The sequence below is a fragment of the Acomys minous genome (assembly GCF_964271855.1).
Source record: "Acomys minous genome assembly, chromosome: 6".
In the NCBI taxonomy this organism is placed as follows: Eukaryota; Metazoa; Chordata; class Mammalia; order Rodentia; family Muridae; genus Acomys; species Acomys minous.
In genome coordinates, this window is record NC_140487.1 from 80,252,040 (window position 1) to 80,273,294 (window position 21,255).

At 41.7% G+C, this 21,255-nt stretch overlaps 1 protein-coding gene across 7 annotated transcripts in view; it reads left to right on the forward strand.

Moving 5' to 3' along the window:
- The window catches only part of DNAJC6 (DnaJ heat shock protein family (Hsp40) member C6), a 157,882-nt gene extending 139,953 nt beyond the window's left edge, over positions 1 to 17,929 (forward strand). For all 7 annotated transcript variants that reach the window (XM_084787382.1, XM_084787386.1, XM_084787385.1 and 4 more), the window contains 5 exons: positions 1,199 to 1,318; positions 8,843 to 9,106; positions 11,508 to 11,650; positions 14,324 to 14,500; positions 15,616 to 17,929. In XM_084787382.1, the coding sequence (XP_084643508.1) occupies positions 1,199 to 1,318; positions 8,843 to 9,106; positions 11,508 to 11,650; positions 14,324 to 14,500; positions 15,616 to 15,717 (806 nt within the window). In that variant the 3' untranslated portion in view covers positions 15,718 to 17,929. The remainder of the gene's footprint in view (positions 1 to 1,198; positions 1,319 to 8,842; positions 9,107 to 11,507; positions 11,651 to 14,323; positions 14,501 to 15,615) is intronic.
- The last annotated feature ends 3,326 nt before the right edge of the window (positions 17,930 to 21,255 follow it).

Consider the following 21,255-nt stretch of genomic DNA (forward strand, 5'->3'; position numbering starts at 1 on the left):
GTTTACTTCATTTGCATTTTCTCCAATACTTACTGTTGTGGTGATTTGAATAAGAATGACCTCCATCCATATGCTCATATTTTTGCATGGTTGGTCCCAGTTGGTGGAACTGTTTGAGAAGGGGGCTGGTGTGTCACTGGGAATGGCCTCAAAGTTTCAAAACCCCACTCCATTCCCAGCTAGCTCTCTATGCCCTATGCTTGTGGATAAGATGTAACCTCTCAAGCACTGTGCTTGCCCGTGGCATGCTCCCCACCGTGATGGTCATGGACTCTAACCCTCTCTGTAACTGTGAGCCCCAATGATTCTTTTCTTCTACAAGTTGCCTGGGTCATGGTGCTCCATCACACTAATAAAAAAAGGAACTAAGACAGTGATGTTGAGAATCTTTTTATGTGTTGTGATCATTTGTAAATTTTCTCTGGAGAAATGTCCTTGGTCTATTTTAAAACCAAGTCATTTGGGCTCAAACTCCTTATCAGAATAATGGTTGACAAATATTGTTCCCCATTGTATATTTCTTTTTTTTTTTTTTTTTTTACTCTGTTAACTATTCTCATTATCATACAGGTTTTTCTAGTTCAACCTGTCTACTTTTTGCTTTTATAACCTGTGATTTTGAATTATTAAAAACAAACAAACAAACAAACAAAAACCCTAATTGTTTGGAGGGATGGTTTACCGGTTAGGAACCCTGTTTGCTCTTACAGTGGGCCCAGGTTAGATTTCTGGCATCTGCACAGTAGCTCACAACTGTCTGTAACTCTAGTTCTAAGGGACTTGGAACCCTCTGCTGATCTCGGTGGGGTTTGCAGGCACATGATACACAGACATACATGCAAGCAAAATACCCTTGCACATAAAATAATCTATTCATACAAAATATTTTTAGTAAAAAATATGGTAAGCAAGATCCCCAGCCTGACTCCAGATCTCTGAAGAAGAGAGCAGGGATGGGGGAGATAAACACAGGAAACAACATGCATGGACAGGGAACAGCACATGCCTGACCCATGTCTTATCCTTGCTTCAGGTCACCACTTGCCTAAGTGGGAGTAACAGGATCTAGGGACTTCTCGGTTCCAAACCCTATCCTAATTCACCTTAAGAACAGCTGAGCAGGTGCTCTGAAACACTGACTCTCAGCACTCAGTCTCAGGGAACTAGCTCATGTTCAACGGTCTCTGTTCCTTTTCAGGGGGTTTTGGAATGGGAAGCAAATCAGCCGCCACCAGCCCAACAGGCTCGTCACATGGCACCCCTACTCATCAGAGCAAGCCCCAGACTCTGGATCCCTTCGCTGACCTGGGAACACTAGGTATATAAACTTATTGGGTTAAGATATAAATAATATTTGATGCTAATGTCAGCTGTGGCAGGGACAGAGGAACACCTCCACACTGTTCCTGTAGCAACCAAAGTCCTCCCTTAATTTTTTTTTTTGGGGGGGGAACCTCAGCTCAGATAAAACTGGATCCTTGCCCTCAATGCGAAGCAGAGTTGGAGTTTAAGTGCTAATATTAAGAGAAATTAAGACTGCTTATACACATAGTCGTGGGCTTTTCAAAGTCGAGTCATGTGCAAGTGTCTTAATATTAGCCATATTGACTGTTTTGACTTCTCTCGAGTTACATCTCAAAGGGTTTCTAGGAGCTTTATTTGCCTCCTTTTAAATGAATGAAGTTATAGAATTACTCTGAGGCACCTTGGATGGGATTATAATCTGATAGACCAGAACAACAGCCAACAGAGCCACTAGGGCTACATAAGGGGCTCAGATCGTGTACTTTCACTGTAAAGGGTTTTTCAGGTGAGATTCATAGGAAAGTGAAGGTTTACCACGAGGAAGAGAGAAAGGCCTTGAGCAAATATTCATCATGTTGGAATTCTTCTTTCTCAGGCAAGAACAAGATGGAAATACATGATTAAGATTGGCAGAAATTGTGAAATAGAAATGAACAAAGTAATACAAAAAAATAAAACAATAAAGAAACGAATTGATAACTAAGATGGGCAAATCCTTCACCAAACTAAAGAGAAAGACGCACATTAATAAAATTAGAGATGAAAAGGGAAAAATTACAAAAGATATCAGTGAAAATTATAAAATAATGAGAACATACTTTTGAAACTTATATTCCATTAAATCAGGAAAGTTAAATGATTGCATTTCTAGATGATTTGACCTAACAAAGTTAAATAAAGATGGAAAACAATTCAAGCAGCTCTGTAACAAGCAAGGAAACTGAAGCAATGATCGTAAGCAAACAAACAACCCACCCACCCATTCAAACAAACAAACAAACCAAAATCCCCAGATCTGCAACTGAAAATCTTTAGGCCCAGATGTATTCATGGCTGTCTTATACCAGATCATTACAAAATAGTAGTACCAACCCTGCTCAAAGTATTCCATAAAATCAAAAGAAACGTGCACATCCACAATTTTTTTTTCACAAAGCCAGTTTTATCCTAATACCTAACCCAGATAAAAACACAACAACAACAAAATTTCCCTGATGAAGTTAGGCAAACAAAACAAAACAAAACTCTCATCAAAATATTTGAAAACTGAATTCATATAAAAATTATCATTCACCATGATCAATTCAACTTCATTCTAGAAATGTAAGTGTGGTTCAAAATATGCAAGTCAATAAATGTAGTACATCATATAAATGGACTCAAGGACAGAATTCTTGGCAAAATCCAACACCCCTTGATGATAGCTTTAGAAAAGCTAAGAATGGAGGGAGCGTGTCTAACGTAGCAAAGGCTGTGTGTGACAAACCTAAAGCCAGTGCTAAGTGGAGCAAAACTCGAAGCATTTCTCCTAAGATCAACTGTAAGACAAAGAGGTCCACTTTCTCCACTCTTATTATATATAGTGTTTGAAGTCTTAGCTGGAGTGATAAGACAGGAAAGGTAATTAAAGGGGATAGAAATAAGAAAGGAAGAAGGCAAAAGCATCCTTATGCTGTGGTATATGGTTCTATACATTAGAGACGGAAAAGACTCCACCAGGAAACTTTTGAAGCTAATAAATACTGTCAGTGAAATAGCAGGATAAAAATAACATATGAAGTCAGTATCCGTCCTTTATACTAATAATATCCATACTAAGAAAGGAAACAAATCCTGTTCACAGTGGCCTCAAAAGCAACAACAGAATATCACAAAACCTTGGAATAAACTAACCAATGAAATGAAAGATGTCCATAATGGAAACCTTAAAATATTTATGAAAGAAACTGAGGAAGACACTAGAAGACTGGAAGACATCCCACGCCCGTGGATTGGAAGAAGCAGTGCTGTGAAAATGATTATCCTATGAAAAAGCAGTCTACAGATTTAATGCAACCACATTCAAAACTCCTCTTCAGAAGGGCCCAGGTTCAATTCTCAACACTCACATGGCATCTCACACTTGTCTCTAACTTCAGCTCCAAGGGATCAGACTCCCTCACACAGACACAAAAAACACCGATGAACTTAAAATAAAAATAAATCATATATATATATATGATTTTTTTCTGTTTCTGTGAAGAGAGGCATATATTCCAATGCCTCTCTTCACAGAAACAGAAAAAAAAATCCCTTAAAATCCATATTGAGGCACAGAAGAACACAGATAGCCACAGCAAAAATACTTTATTACTAAGTAACATACTAAGTAAAAATAATACTTCTGGAGATATTGTCATACTCAGTTTACTACTGCAGAGCTGTAGTAATAGGAGCAGTGTGGTGCTGATGCAAACCCAGAACTGTGGGTGAGTGACATAGAACACCTAGAGCTAACACACAGAGCTACAGCCTCATTTGTTTTTGTTTGTTTTACAAATATGCCAAAAATATACATTGTAGAAAAGATAGTATTTTAAACAAATGGTACTAAGAAAACTGGATATCCATGTGTACACAAAGGGAAACAAATCCCTATGTTTCTCTTCCCATAAAAACCAACTCCAAGTGGAGAAAGACCTTCATATAAGTCCTGAAACTCTAAAACCATTAGAGGAAAAAAGTAGAGAAAATGTCAAGGTATGGCCATAGGTAAGGACTTTCTCCAGAGGACTGCAGTTGCTTGGGAAACATTACCCAAACTTAACAAATGGGACCCTATGAGATTAAAAAGCTTCTGCACAGCAAAAGGAAAGTTAATTAAATGAAAAAACAGCATACAGAATTGGAGAAAACCTTTGCTACCTTTATATCAAACAGAGTATTAATATCTAGAATATAGAAAGAACTGAAAGAAAGAAAGAAAAAGAAAGAAAGAAATCCAAACAAGAATAAATCAAATTCGAGTTGGGTGGTGGTGGTTGTGCACACCTTTAATCCAAGCATTTGGGAAGCAGAGGCAGGTGAATCTCTTAGTTCAAAGCCAGCCTGGTCTACAGAGCAAGATCCAGGACAGCCAGGGCTGCATAGAGAAACCTCAGTTTGAAAAACCATAAATCAATTAATTAATCAATCAAACACAGTAAATGGCCTGATAAAATGAACAGTTTTCCAACGGGAGAGTACAAATACCCAATAAGTGATATGGAAATATGTCTAACCTCACTAGGCATCAGAGGAATTAAAATAAAAATTGCCTACATTCCATCTTACCTTAGTCAGAACGAATGCCATCAAGAAAACAAATAAAAAATGCTGGTGAGGATGTGGACAAAAGAGAGCTTGTATACATCACTGGTGGAACATAAACTAGTAGTCGCTATGGAAGTTGGATGGCAGTTTCTATAAAAACAAACAACCAAACCAAAAACAAACAAGCAAACTATGTATCTTCCTTGTGAGCTTCTCTCATTATATTGATGAGCTGACATTTTACTGTAAGGATCTTTCTCTCTCTCTCTCTCTCTCTCTCTCTCTCTCTCTCTCTCTCTCTCTCTCTCTCTCTCTCTCTCTCTCTCTCTCTCTCTCTCTCTCTCTCTCTCTGTGTGTGTGTGTGTGTGTGTGTCTTTCTCTCTCCCTTTCCCTTTTTCTTCCCTCCCTATCTTCTTTCTCAACTATCTTTCTATCTATCTATCTATCTATCTATCTATCTATCTATCTATCTATCATCTATCTATCTATCCATCCATCTACTTTGTTTATCTGTCATTTATGCCACTTATTTCTATCATTAGGATAGACTAATGTTGTTGTTGTTGTTCAGTGGTTATCAGCTATTTCTGGCATTATTTGTTTTGCTATTCTTCCTGTCCTTCATTTGTTTTGTGAATGCTCCTTTACCTTCTGTGCTTTTTTCTCTCAGTCCTATCAAGTGACAGGAAGAAGCATCCTTCTTGGTGGGACAATGGGATGTTCGGACATTTCCTGAGTTTCCGACACTCCAGCTCTAGGTGTCTTCTTTCTGTAACGTGTCTGTTGTCATTTCTGTCGGGGCTAAGATTTAGAAGCCAAAATTTAAGTATACTAAGATATGTGTACTAAGTATAATCATTGCTACTGGAGGGTTATTTCTCTTCCTCCCTAGGAGACAGAGGTGGTGTGTGCGTGCATGCGTGTGTGTGTGTGTGTGTGTGTGTGTGTGTGTGTGTGTGTGTGTGTGTGTGTGTGTACTGTTAACTCGACTCCCAGGCTCTTCCTTGTCTTCTGCACATATGGATCTTTCATTTCCTTGGATTGTAGTTTATAATCAATCAGAAAATATCAATAGTTTCAGAGTAGCTAAACCTGTATCACTGCAAACAAAGAGCCTGCATGCACAGTTTAGCAATGCAGTGATTCTCACAACCTCTTTCTCAGAACCTGGCTTCTTGCACTTCACTGCTTTTTTTTTTAAAGGTATACAGCATAGAAATTTTAATTGATTTTTCCAACTAAGGTCACACAGTGAACAGATACTATCAGTTAAAATTTCCACTCATTAGCAGTGATTCAGAAAACAAAACAAAAACAAACAAACAAACCAACAATAGACAGAGGCCTCCTTAAGGTCATTCGATTGAACTGGTTCTAATACAAGCATCAATGCCCTCCTCACTCCTCCCTAGATGTTCAGAGGTAACTGGCCTGGATGTAGCTTTGGTGAGGGATGGAACATTATGAGTGTCAGAGGATTTCTTCTGGGACACAGCAAAACTGGTTCCTGAAAGGAGCTAATGATGGAAGAAGTTCACCTTTGATTTGAAATTACATATGCCAGAATCCAGGCACAGGAGAGGGTGACAGGGTGGCTTCTAAGCAGAACCTGTGGTATGACTAGGATGTGGGGGAGAGATAGGAATCCATTCAGAGAGCAGGGAATGTCTAAAGTGACTGCCTGTGGGAAGACCTGGGATCTATGGGGATACGGGTCCAAGAAGTGGGTTTCAGAGGCTAAGACCGACTCCAGAAAGACTTCAGAATCACTTTATTGTAACTTGTGTACAAATTCAGGAAGCAGTTAGTTTTGTCCTTTATGAAGATTGTCTGACTTCAGTAATGGTGGAAACCACTTGCTACCTAATAGAGGAAATGAGTAGAAATTGTTGGCAACTCAAAAGGAAAGTTAAAGGACCAGGAAATTTTAAGCCCTCTCAGACTTGCAAGGAGGTCTTAGAGAAAGGCCACCTCCATTTGGAACCAATAAGCTTCAGTTTCCTCATTTGATGGGTATTTGTGATTATGTGCCCCCTGCTAAGCATTCCAGATGCCCTAACAAGTGAAGCCAGATGACATTTCTGCCCAGCGGAGCTTACAGTATGGCAGGAGAGAGAAGCACTAATCAATTACAAAGTACGCTGCATTGGTGCTATGTGAAATGAAACGTTTAATAAAAAGACCCTTAGATGATTCCGACGCATAGTCAAGGTTGAAAACGAAGGCTTCCTCAGCTTTTGTGGGATGGCTGTGGCCTGGGTCTAGCTGCTGTGCTGGTTTTTGGCTAGTTCACTGCTTAAATAGCACCAGCGTGTAGAATTGTTGAATGTGAGTATGACATATTCTGTAAAGTTAGACATCACAGAGTCATACAGTATGGACAGGCCCCATGAGAGTGATGTCAGTGTCCGGCATGTAGAATACGCTCAGAGTGGTTCCCAAAGGAATGAACATGTGATGGGAGTGGTGGGAATCTGGAAGGTGCCTTTAGTACATGAGGTTTTCCCTATAAATAGGAGATTAAATCAAATGTTAAAATGGTGAACAGATGTGTTTAGAACAAAGTATGTATTTTTAAAATACAAAATGAAAGCACAGTACAGGATGAATACCCAGGCTTATGTATATGTTGATGTGCTAGGCACAGGAGGGTCCAAGGGTCCCTGGAAGAGGACTTCTTGCTGTATTTTGTCAAAAGACAGCAGTAAGTAGCACATGCTGGTGTTGCCTCTATTCATAAGCATTCTTTGTGAGGCAGGAGGATCACCAATTTGAGGCCAGCCTGGAATACATAAGGAGCTTTAGAGATTGTGGGTTATGTAATAAGACCTTGACTCGAAGGAAGGGGTGGTGATGGAAGATGACAGGGGCAATGAGGGACTTGTGTGCCAGCCTTTCATTATTGTTTTCCATGACCAAATGCTTATCGAGTCCTTACAAAGTGTCATACATGTGATTAACATTGTTTTGTGATGTAGTGTATCTGAGTTCACTTAATTCAGGGTCCTGCAAAGCACTTAATGCAGTGGTTGTATGTTTATACTATACGTGGGATAAAGATATAGTAGTTTCATAGCTGAGAAAATTGAAGCCCATGGGAAATGAAAAATTCACCTAGCTTTATAAAAGCAAGATGTGTTGTTTGTGTATGGTCCCAGTGCCCAACACAGTGCCTGGCACATGACAGATACTGAACAACTGCTGGGGATGACTTAGAATACATGCATAAAAGAGTGAATGGTACACGAGAGCCACCACTGAACTCAAACAGGTTGATTCCAATGTCGGTGGTTACAATACACATCCCACTGTGAAAGGGAAGAGGAGATACGAAAGGACATAGCTAGAGAAGAAAGGCTCAGCAAGGGTTGAGTTTTAGTAGTGGCTCAGAGCTTTGGGGGGCATCGGAGTGCAGAGGTAAGATGCCCATGGCCAGGGCGTCTGCATTAACCAGCTATGTGACTGCAAGCTTGTAAGCAAACCTTAGCGTTGTTGATTTCCTTCTCTTTAACTGACCCAGCCATACTGTTTACTTACACTTAACACACGGTGAAGAGCTACCTGAGTGTTAGTTGTTTTATTACCACCATTACTTTGGCTCTTTGAAGGGTCTTTGGAGATCACTATATTTCAGCTTCTCATTTTACCTTGCCAGTACTAACCCTCCTGCAATGTGATGGAAACAGTGTAAAACTGAAACCTATTTGTGAAATTTAGAAACATCTGTATTTACTTGGGTGTCTCTACCAGGCTTATAGCAAATGGTAATCAATCCTAATAATTGACATTTAAACAGAACCTTTATGAGGCCACTTGTTTTTATCCTCTGTCCTTGTCACTTGGTAGTTTTGACTTTAGTAAAGAAATAAAACTTGCTAGGAAGGTGACAGGCTGGTCAGGGTGACACAGTCCAGACCTTCTGGCTTGCACTCACTCAAAGGTCAAGTTCAAGTCTTCTACCATATTCTGGCTGTGTGATGCAGCTAGAACCATGAGCCCACTCCAAGTTGTAGCTTGTTGGTCTCAAGAAAAGAACAAGGCAAAGGTACTATTTAGAAGTATCAGTGGGGAGGTTAAGGTAATGATAGGTAATCAGATACGCCTCTGATTTCTTTACCTCTTAGGAAGGTTAGTTCTGTTACCACCCAAAGCAGTTTCCACTAACGCCATTGCAGGGAAAAGCTGATGACACGAGTTTGAAGCCACTCCAAGCAGCCTCACCACCTCTCACCCTTTTCCTCCATAGGTGGATCTTCATTCGCTAGCAAGCCCACCACACCAACAGGGTTGGGTGGAGGGTTCCCACCTCTCAGCTCACCGCAGAAAGCATCCCCTCAGCCCATGGGTGGAGGGTGGCAACAGCCGGCCGGATACAACTGGCAGCAGGCACAGCCTAAGCCCCAGTCCAGTATGCCTCACTCCTCCCCCCAGAACCGACCCAACTACAACGTGAGCTTCTCAGCCATGCCTGCTGGACAGAGCGAACGTGGGAAAGGATCTACTAATTTGGGTAAGGATGATGGGATGAGCATGGTCTAGGGTGACCTGCCTGGGTTGTCACAGTGTTGGGAATGTTATGTCTGAAGGAGACAAAAACCAGTTCACAGAAGCTTATGAGACCATCTTAGAGTTGAAGAGACACCAGGAGATCCATAACCCCAGGATTGGATTGTGTGTGGAACACATGACCCCATGCAATGGAGCTTTTGGTTTCTTTGTGAACTCAGATATGTTATGTAAATATATTTTTGTTTGATGCCCAAGTGTGGGATTTTAGTTTGGGCTTTAGTTTCTCCACAGCTGATAATTGTCTCGTGTGGGGTGTGGTCTTTGCCAGCTGGTAACAGCCTGCCTTATGCAGCACGGAGATGGGTGTGATGTAGGTCTCTGAGAGAGAAAAATAGGGGGGAGCCCTGAGAAAGAAGGTGTGGCATGTAGCAGTTTGGAGAGAAAGAGACGGATGGTGTAGTGGGTGGAGAGATAAGTTTCAACATAGCAGCTCAGAGGAGACTGCTTACTGCGTTTGCTGTTGAAGGAGATTGGTATTGCCCCCAAAGAATCCAACTGACCCTAACACAGCCAGGAGAAGTAAAGGGGTCTGTGTCCCCTGTCTCCACTAACCTTTTTTCTCATACCCAGGGTTATGGGGCTGGTGGGAACTAAAGCCTTCAATACCCCAAATAAAATAGAATTTAAAACAAGCATCAATCACCTCATACAGGTATCATGTAACTGCTGGGTTGTCTTTCCTTCTCCATGCTGGACTGAGAGGAAGGTGTTTGTCATAAAGTTTCCAACCTAGTTCAGTATTCCCTGTGTCATAAGTGTCCAATACATGTTGATTGGGTGGGTAGATGGGACACAAAACTATTTCCTTTGGAAGAAGGAAGGTATTCTTAGGAGAAAAAGGATGGAAACCTGCCACAATAATATTAGATTTTCTCCCTTGCACCTCGGTGAGAAGAGTGCTTGGTGGATTCCTGAGTGTGGGGGCACCTGGGATGGTGCCATCATGTAGGCCTGGAAGATGTCCTAGATTGGAATAAAGAAACATGTTTTTAGATTTTATTTTATACGTATGGATATTTATTTATATGTATGTATATACACCATGTACATGCTTGGTGCCCAAGGAAGTAAGAAAGCGGGGGGGGGGGGGGAGGCACTCAGATCCACTGGAACTGGAATTGTAGACGGTTATGAACCTTCACATAGGTGCCAGGAATTGAACCACCTCCGCTGCAACAGCAGCTAGTGTTCCTAACTGCTGCGCCGTCTCTCCAGCCCTGCTAGATTAGACTCTTGCTTGACACTGATGTAAAAATAATTCTTGTTAAAACTGAACTTGTAGGTGGTGTCCGCACACTCAGCAGCTCAGTTGGTTTGATGATTCCTTTTGAGGAACATGGACAAGGCAATTCTCCTTCACGGTGGTTAACACGGGTTGAGCACTTACTCTGCACAGGAGTATCCTAGGCATGTTCATGTATTATTTTATAGTGTCTTCAAAACCAATACTCCATGATAGACGAGGAATCCGTGAGGTAGATCTAGAAAGTAACCTCTCAGTTTCTTGAAACTTGTGGCAGAGCCTTGAATGACTTGAATCCCAGCCGTTTGGCACCCGCTCACCATGACACCAGTGTTTGTTCACAGCATTGCTGTGATGGAAACGTGCTGAGAATGTGTGGAATCATATTATTCTTTAGATATCTGGAGAATTCTTTGGACAATCCTGTTGAGCCATGTGACATCTCCCTTCAGTTTTGTTTTGAGATGATAGAGGGTGTCTCTTAGGAGTGCTTAATTTAGGTGTGCACACATGTGGATGTGGCTTTTTAAGGCCAGAGTTGCCAAATCACTCCCAACCAGAAAAACAAAAACAAAAACACAAAACAACCCCAAAAACCTTGGGTTGATTGCTCCTTTTACTGTGTGGACTTCTGTACTTTTGTTCTGTTTTGTCTTCAAGTGAACACTGAGAAAAACCAGGCATGCTTTTAGCTCATCCTCATGACAACACTATATTGTTAACATCACCCTCAACCTCTAGAGAAGGAAACTGAGGCACAGATGCCTGCAACGTCCCTGTGGTCATAGCTTGCATCATGCACATCCTAATCTGCAAAGCTACGCTGGAAATGAAATAGGCTTTAATGACCCAGACTCTAGTCCGGCCTCTCGCCATAGACACGTGTGAGTCCAGACAGGCTCCTTTGGCTCTTTAGGCTTCCTTTTTTTTTTTCCCCCTCATCTGTTACATCAGAGCTTTTAATGTTCCTCACACGGGAAATATGAAGAGGACAGGTGTATGGAAAAACACTTTTGAAGCCCTATACTCCCATGAAGTGAGGGTTTGGCATTCTGTTTGAGAATAAAAATCGTGATGGTTTCCAAATATCATGTTGCAGAAGGGAAACAAAAGGCGGCCGACTTTGAAGACCTACTTTCTAGTCAAGGCTTCAACGCCCACAAAGACAAAAAGGGGCCTCGAACAATAGCAGAGATGAGAAAGGAGGAAATGGCTAAGGAAATGGATCCTGAGAAATTAAAGGTGAGTGAGCCCCTTGGCTATCCTATAGGGCAAAGATGTGTGACAAGTCGTGGATGCCCAGTCACCTCTGGATTAGTTACCTCTATGCTGGTCACTAGGGACTAAATACTTGATAGATACAACTTGAGGAAAGAAGGATTTGTGTTGACTCATGGTGTCAGAAGATGTCAGTTTGCTGTGACAGGAAGCCATGGCAATGGGAGCAGACAGGGTGGCTGTTCCCTTGGAAGCACGCAGGAACACAGAGAGTGGTCCTTTAGTGAGAGGCAGGCAGTAGAACCTTGAAAGGTCCACTGCTGGCGAGCTACTTCTAGCTAAGCTCCCTACAGGTTCCACAGTCTTTCTAAAGACCATTCACTAGTGAACAGGGACTCAAAACACGAGGCTGTGGGAAAGAATTTACTTCTTAACACATTCTCAGGGTCCTACCACCTAATGCCATCCATCACCGTGAGTGTTAAAGCTCAGTATAGACTAGGGTGGGACACAGACAGTGTCAACTCTGGGAGGCACTTCATTCCGGCAATCACTGTGTTATGGTGGGTCTCTGAAGCTGTGGTTTGAAGGCAGCCATGCTCTTCATTAGCAAAGCAGCTTTGGGAAGGCTTGTGTGTGATGCTTAATTTACCCACCGGATGAATAATGATATCTGATTTCATAGTTCTGAAACCTTTAGATTGTATCCGTTGCTAGAGTTTGGTGAGAGCAATTAATCATTTGCCTTTTCTGCCCACCTTGAGAGATTACTGTTCATCCTGGTTGACTGAAATCCAGTTTCAGTTCTCTGTTGATTGAGAGGAATATTTACATGCCCAGGACTTAGGGTTCTGAAGCCATTAGGCACGAGGCCCACACAGGGTGAGGAAAGGAAAGCTAGTGATGGAGAGGATCCTGCCTCCGTCACAGGCTCCTTCTACTTTTAAGAAGTTGTACTTTTTCTTAAAACAAAACAATAAAAACATCTGTGTTTGATTCTAAAGCTCTGGGTGAGAATTAGTTTGAGGGAAGGGAAAATGATTTTTTTTTTCTTCTCACTTTAAAAGAAAGAGGTTTGTCATTCACTGGTAGATGAGGAAGGAGGTGAGCCATTCTCCACAGGTGAGGCCTACTGCGGACAGCCTGATGCTGCAGGTCAGCCTGGAGGCAGAGGGCGCTTCTGAAGAAGCGTCAGGCTGTGGATGAGGTACATAAGGAACAAAGAGTTAGGAGGTTGTGAGCTGGTGAGGTTGAATTGTTCATGGCAGAATATTAAATATGTTGAGAATTACAGTGGCTTTGTGTTAAGCCATCTCCCAGGCCAGTACCCCTTACATTGCTTTAGAAAACAACAGACCACAGTGTTTTTGCTTCAAATCTCAACAATTAAATATCAGTTGTGCATAGAACATTTGAGAGCTTCTTGAATGTGGAAAGGATCTGTATTTTTGCTTGCTTCTCATATCACATGACATCACAGAGGCCTACTGTGTCCCTTCCCGAGCTATCTCTATTTCCATTACCATTGCTATCAGGCAAACTCAAGACAGCTTTCTATAAGAGAAAGTTGTTTTGTCTGCAAAGCCATGTGTAATTGCTTGATTGGCATAGGAATTTTATTGCTGGGAAGAGCAGCTGTCAGGAACCATGGCTGAACCATTTACCCAGCAGCACTCTCTCACGGCAGCCTGGGTATGTGTCAAATGCTGATGCCGTTGTGAGATTCCTTTTGTCATCATTACTTTTTTATTGCTGTGAAAGGACACCATGGCAAAGGCCACTTATATAAGAAACAGTTACTGGGCCTCACGGTTCCTGGGGGCCAGGACCCATGACTATCATGGCGGCAGGCAGGTATGGCTCTTGAGCAGTAGCCGAGAGCCCTCATCTGATCCACAAGCATGAAGTAGGGATGAGAGTCAACTGGGAATGGCTTAGGCTCCCTTCACAAAAATGTTAAAACTCATCCCCACCTTCTCTAACAAATCTACACTTCCTAATCCTTTCCAGACATTTCCACCAGCTGGGGATCAAGAACTCAAATATATGAGACTATGGGAGCCATTTTCATTCAAACCACCACGGCTTCCGTTTAGTCACCTCGCTTATGCACACCATGAAGGTTCTTAGTGTGAGCAAGTGACTTAAGGGATCTATGCATTGAATAAAGCTTTCGAGCTCTACTCTGTGCCAGGTCTGTCTGGCTCCTGAGGTACAGTGATAAGAAACAGGACCTTTCCATAAACACCCTCATGTATTGACAGAGACAGGTGTACACACAAGCTCAACAAAGTGTGACATACATGACACATTTACAGTAGGGTAGGCCACATTTCTAAATTCTCTTGTGGTGGAAGCCAAAGCCAGGGCAGGTGTTCTACCCCTGAGCTACATCCTAGCACAACTTTGGCTTACCTGAAAGGAATATTTGTTTAATTGATGGAGCAAAGTAGATTCAGGTGTGACTTCACAGAGTTCATGTTAGGAGTGTATAATTAGCTGTAGGAAGGCAGAGAGACAGGAGTTCGAATCACAGGAGTGGACTCTGGGGCTCACGAACAGACCAGAAGGATGAGGTGGGAGGTGGAGAGTGCTCCAGGTAGGGGAGGCTGCTTGTTCAGTTTCACTGAAACAGGATAGACCTCCAGAGTCCTGCTAGAGAGGCTCTTTAACCCCTTTTGTATCTCCTGTTTGCAGATCCTTGAATGGATAGAAGGCAAAGAGAGAAACATCAGAGCCCTACTGTCCACGATGCACACTGTGCTGTGGGCTGGGGAGACCAAATGGAAACCTGTGGGCATGGCAGACCTGGTAACGCCAGAGCAAGTGAAGAAAGTGTACAGGAGGGCTGTGCTGGTGGTGCACCCAGACAAGGTGAGTAGAGCCTGAGGAGAGCCTGCCCTGCCCTAGCCTGGCATGCTACTTGTTTCAGACTTGACAAGCATAGCATAAAACAGCATGCTCTCAATCTGCTCATTGACTAAGATGTTTCTTTAACAAAACTTATTCTGTGGGTTATTTAAATCAGATATTTAAACAAATAGTCATACTTTACGAGATTGTCAAAAGACAGTCAAAGCATTCTTTACAAACAGCAGGGGAAGCATTTTATTCACTATGGAGGTGCAGGCCTTATCATTGGCTTAGTCTTAGGGCTTACAGGTAATCTTGAACTACAGTAATAAAACGAGACTGAACACTACACAAAAGAAAATGCTGTTCCCGTGGAGAACAGTATCGTGTTTAGCCAGGATTGCAGGAAATGCTTTAGGGCGCATTTGGAAAAAAATATTGGTGAGGATCAATAAGATTTTTAAAATGTCAGTGTGTGTTGCCATTGGTGCTCACTGACTGGATAAATTATGAAAGCACATAGGGCTCCATGGCTTCAGAACATCAGCTCCCTCCTGGGTGAATTCATTGTGATTTGCAGGAGCATGTCAGAGTGAAGCATGCCACCCTGCTGCCATGTGAACTGTAACAGACATGTGACATGAAGTCATGATGGCAGTGCCTTTGGGAATGCGTGTTTGAAAGCCATCTCTCTGCACTCCATAATGACTAAATGGGATACTTAACGGGAAGGCATAATGACTAAATGGGATACTTAACGGGAAGGAAAATTAATACTCGGACCCCAGAGATATTGACAAGCTACCCTATTATGAGTCTCAAGGACCTTAACTTTACAGAAATTGAGAAAGAGGAGTTTGTAAATATAGTCAAGTGGAGACACGGCCATCATTAGCAAAGAGATGCACCTTTTGTTGCCCAACAAGCTCCCAGCTCCCAGTTTCTCCCTACTGATGGCTTTCTATTCCCTCTGTGAGTTTCCAGGGCAGTGCATTGTAATTAATTCCATGTAGATAGGATGGAAAAAGAAATGTCTGAAGGGAAGAACATTTTAATAACTATCCACACCCTCAGTGAATTTAATATAAGCTTAATTTTGGTCTGCAGTATCTAATTGTGTTTTGTGTTTTCTTTAGGCTACCGGGCAACCCTATGAACAATATGCGAAGATGATTTTCATGGAGCTGAATGATGCCTGGTCTGAGTTTGAAAACCAAGGCCAAAAGCCCTTGTATTAATTTGTGAGCTTTTCTATGCTGGCTGCAGCCCTGTGTTAATGCTTAGTGTTTACCACAGTTCTGAGATTTTCACAGATGAACCAAAAATTCCAGTAATGTATTTCCAGTACTAAACTGTTAAGTTCTTCGTGAATTCATTTCTCATGGTAAGGAGTGGAACGGTTGGTTCCTTGAAGTCCATAGCACTGAGAGGGGCCCGGTGAGCTGATCTTGCAGAATTATGACATTCCAGCCTGCCCTTTGGTAAGCCTACTCAGCATTTTGCCTGGGGAAACGGGCTAGAGGCCACCCAAGGCGTAGGCATGACATCCATCTCATTGTCTGAGATTAAGATTTATGAATGGACGTTATGATAATTGGATTTCATAATGGTTTTAAGGAATTGATTTAGGAATTTGTGTGTGTGTGTGTGTGTGTGTGTGTGTGTGTGTGTGTGTGTGTGTTTAAAGATGTACTTTGAGCAATGGCTTTACACAGACTCCAAGAATATCACCAACCAAGTATTTTTTAATGGAAATTTACTGGAGCCTTTAGCTTCTTTAGTGCGTGTCTTTAGGTCAAGAGCGTTAACAATTATAGAAGTTGCTAGATGGTGGGAGGTGGTTATACAGAAATCTAGGCATTACCCCTAACTTTTCCTGGGTGAGCTATAAGCCCAAGGTCATGGTGTCTAAAGAAACCAAGGAGTCTTGAGAGGTCAAGACGTTGGGCTGCTGGCTCCCTTCCCCTTTAAATAACTGCTGTTGCTTAAAGAAAAAATCTCTGAACACTACCACTACCACAACTACAAACCTATTTGAGAGCCCCTTCTAATTGCTGCCACGAGGCTTTACTGCTCTTTCTTTTGCTTAGTCAAGAAAACATTCTTCATGGGTGACGGTTTGTAAAGCAGTTTGGCCCATTCACAGTTTATGTGGACCTGGTGTTGTGGTGACGGCAAGCCATGGGGAAAAGAGAGACGATAACACTGAGTGGTTAGGAGCAGGGTTCGCTTGGGGAGGGAGCTGTGTGTACCTTCAGATCCAGTTGGATAGCTTGCAAGCTTGAGGAATCAGAGTCCCACCCACTCAGTGAATCTGGACCCCTGGGATTATTTCCGCTGACTTTGCTGTTGGACGCGTGTGAAAACTATGCAAGAAGGAAACTTTGCCAGACCTACAGCTGGTTGGAGTTCAGTCCAGTGCTCAGTGCTGCCCACCCTGCAGGGTGAGCAGCTCGTGCTGCTGGGACTGCACCAGGTCTCCTGGTGAGCACATGTGTAACATCTATCTATCTATCCATATATGCATATGTATATGTATAATGTGCACATACACGTTCACAAAGCAGGTGGTCAGAAGATTAGCATTCTAATCTTAAAAAGGTCACACTCAATATCGTGAAAAAAAACTTTCAAAACTTGTTTCTCAAAGACAATCATTTTGTTTGTTTCTGTTTTAATATTCTTGTGACAAACTGAACCGGAAAAGCAGCATGTCAGAAATACGTTTGGTTCTATATAGATCTCTCTCTTCTCTCTCTCTTTTTTTTAAATTATAAAAGTTTATTATTTATTTTACCTTTTACTGATAATGTGAAATTCTCCAAAAATGTTCTCTTTTAAATATACAGCTTTAAACTGTTCAAAGTAACCATAACAACTTAGGTGTTATTTATTAACGTATTATACAATGATGTCTGACCCAGTATGTGTTGTCCTATTTAAGATTGGAATGTGATAATTGTTGCTGTGACCTGTTTTCTTTTTCTTTTTTTTGACTCATTCACATTTGTAGATACTGTGTGAACTACCGTATATAATGACAATAATTAAGAGGATATTATGTGGCTGCCATGTACATTTTGAAATGATAGAACTATATTAGCTTTATATCATGTTTGCATAGCTCATTAATGTTCATGGTTTAAATACCATTAAATGTTATGCAATTAGCAATGAGAAAGAACCCCCCTCCTTAAATCTGGGGGATTCCCACCTCTCTTTCCCAGATGCATTATGATTCTGGAACCTGTCTATCTCAAGACTCTTAATACATGCAGATCAATGGGTCCTGCATTACTTTAAATACCTGGTTGTGACAGCTTGTTGTTGGTCAGATCCACTGTCTCATTCATATTTATTGTAATATATTTTGTCTTGTAAATACGTTAAACACAACAAAATGTCATTGTTCTAAAATATTTGTAATGTATATTAAAAAGGATAAAAATACTTGCAGAAATATGTTATTTTTGTACCTGTGGGAATGCAAGGGCCTAGAGGCATGACTCAGTGGTTAAGAGTCCATCTTGCTCTTGCAGAGGGCCCAGTTTTGGTTCTCAGCACCCACACTGGGTGCCTCACTGCCTGTAACTTCAGCAATAGCAGGCGCTGATGCCCTCTTTTGGTCTCCACAGGCACTTGTGCTGCTGTCCACACATGACTTTCCCCAAACACATGATTAAAATAAGATAGATCCTTAAAAAAAAAAACAACTCAAACCAAACAAATGAGAAAAGGAGTACAATGAAAAACTTGAAGGACACCTTCTAATCTGATTTTCTTTTAAGGACAGGTAAGGGGGAAAGGATATGACAAGTACAGAGTACATTTGCACCAAAATGTAACCTGACAAGCTTCTACATGTATACTTTCATCTCCCAGTGTCACTCATGTCCTGAGACAGAAAGACAGACAGACAGACATGCACGTGCGCGCACACACACACAGACGCACACACACACTGTTCATACTTATGAATACTGTGTTGTAAGAGGAGTCAGTGTAGAAATCCTGTTCTTCTCACTAGAATGCTGATGCATTTTCAATCTGATGTTTGTGTGCTGAGTCAGAGAAACTGATTTATAGTTTGAGTCTTTACCATAGAATGGAAGTGTTGGATATTTTCATGCCTGGGGACAGAGAGAGCATGTGCACATTTGTAGACACATTGTACCAGAGCATCTAAGCGACTACTGTGCTTGTGTGTCTACATCAGTGGTCCTCACCCTTCCTAACGCTACGGCCCTTTAATACAACTCCTCATGTTGCATCGAGCCCCAACCATAACAGTATTTCAATGCTACTTTGTAGCTATAGTTTTGCTACTGTTATGTATCATAATCCAAATATCTGATATACAGGATATCTGATATGCAATCCCCATGAGAGTTGCGACCCACAGGTTGAGTCTGGAATCTCAAGTCTGTACCAGTGCTACTGGTGAGACCACACCAAGTAAGAAGTCAACACAAAAGGTGAATTCCAGAAGTTACCCTAGTACAAGTCAGTTGCCATGTTGGAAACACCAGATCAGAAAATATAGGTCAAGTCAAGAGCTTTTTTAAAAAAATTATTATTCTAAAAATAAACCATGCAGTTTATGGCATGGTGATATGTGTTGGTTTGAAATTAAAAGAATAACTTTAAATACTGATTTTTCCCCCTACTTAATATCTGTTATGTTGACAAATGCCTTAAACTCTGAGTCCTGATTTTATCATTTGCAAGATAGATTCTTCAAAGCTCCTCAGTAGAAGAATTAGGGACGATGTGTGTAAATTGTTATCATGCCACAGACTGTTTCAGTTGGGTATGGGTCCTTGGGAATGGGCGTTGGTGGACAAAGATAGGTGAAGTGACAAACAGACAAACCCAGGGGAAATTTGATCTGAGTGTATTTTGCAGGCAAGCAAGCTAGGCTTTTATACACATTTTTTTTAGAATGGGGAGTGTTTTTGTGGTTACATCTTTTCATACAATTCAAAATACAGGATGCAGAGTAATAATGTTATCATTAATCTTGAGTCATCATTTTTAAGTCATTAGATTGGTATCAGTATGCATGTGCCCTCTTTTTCAAAGGTCAAGGTTCTCTCATTATGCCAAACATTTGTGAGTTAAGACAGTTTTTTCTTAGCTCTTCTTGTCACTATCTGGAGCTTTCTTAGATACTTTATTTGTAAGTCATAATATAAACTATTAACTAATGATTAATCCTTAGCCATGTTTGTATTAACAAGTGGAACAGAACTTGGTGGTAAAATTGCCTGAATGACCCTTGGCTGCAGTCCCAAGTTAGGGCATCTCCTAGCAATGCAGTTACATTTGAAAAGTTCTGATATGAAAGTAAAAACAAAGGCAAAATGCTCCAAAACAAGAAGGCTGCAATCAGTTACTCCTGACAGGAACGTCAGACCTATTCCAGGAGGCTCTCCCTGGGTAGGGGTCGTCGCCTCGGGTTGTGCAGACTCCACTGGAGGGGTCGTGACATTATCACACAGATACTAGCCAATAACTATCACTACTGGATAACAAGACAGGGTGTAGCGCTGATGATATTAGAGCTGGAACTACAGGGAACCATCAGGTTTAAAACTGGGGCCAGGAATAGGAAAATCTGCTCGAAACATCTTGCCCCTTGGCACTTCTTCCTGTCTCCTTGGGGGAGGGGTGAAATCTGGGTGTGGAAAATGCCAGATGCTTATGGGTTCTGTAAACAGGATAGCTGTGGGCAAAGAGGGGAATCTATTTATTGATTTCTGTTAGTGTCATAACACGCTTCTGTTTATGACGCGCTGATCTTAGAGCCTGCTTTGGGGCAGACATGATACCTTGTTGGAATCTCACATGTATGGCAATGTAAGAGCTGGGGTTTGAGAAGGGTATTTTCTTTTCTTTTTTTTTTTTTGTATTTTTTTTCCTCCTTTATTAATTTATTCTTGTTACATCTCAATGGTTATCCCATCCCTTGTATCCTCCCATTCTTCCCTCCCTCCCATTTTCCCCTTATTCCCCTCCCCTATGACTGTTCCTGAGGGGGATTACCTCCCCCTGAACATGTTCATAGGGTATCAAGTCTCTTCTTGGTAACCTGCTGTCCTTCCTCTGAGTGCCACCAACTTTTTTTTTTAATTAATTTATTCATATTACATCTTGATTGTTAGCCCTTCCCCTGTTTCCTCCCATTCCTCCCTCCCTCCCACTTCCCCCCTTCTCCCCTCCCCTATGTCTGTGATTGAGGGAGACTTCTTCCCCCTATGTATGCTCTAAGATTATCGAGTCTCTTCTTGGTAACTTGCTATCCTTCTTCTGAGTGCCACCAGGCCTCCCCATCCAGGGGACATGGTCAGAAAAGGGGCACCAGAGTTCACGTGAGAATCAGATCTCACTCTCCACTCAACAGTGGAGAATATCGTGTTCGTCGGCTAGGTCTTGGTAGGGGTTCGAAGTTTACTGCCTATTTCTCCTTGGCTGGTGCCTTAGTTTGAGGAGGACCCCAGGACCCAGATCTGCCTGTCATAAAGTTCTTCTTGTAGGTTTCCAGGACCCTGTGGGTCCTATTATTTCCCCATTCTTCCATGCTACTCTCGCCTAAAGACTCAATAGGATGTCCTCTCCTCTGACCCACTTTCTTGGTAAGTAAGGTTTTTCATGGGATGTATCCCTTGGACTAGTGTTTTGATATAAGTGAGTATATACCGTTTGTCTCTTTTTGCTTCTGGGTGAACTCACTCATTATGATAATTTCTAGGTCAATTCATTTGTCCACAAATTTC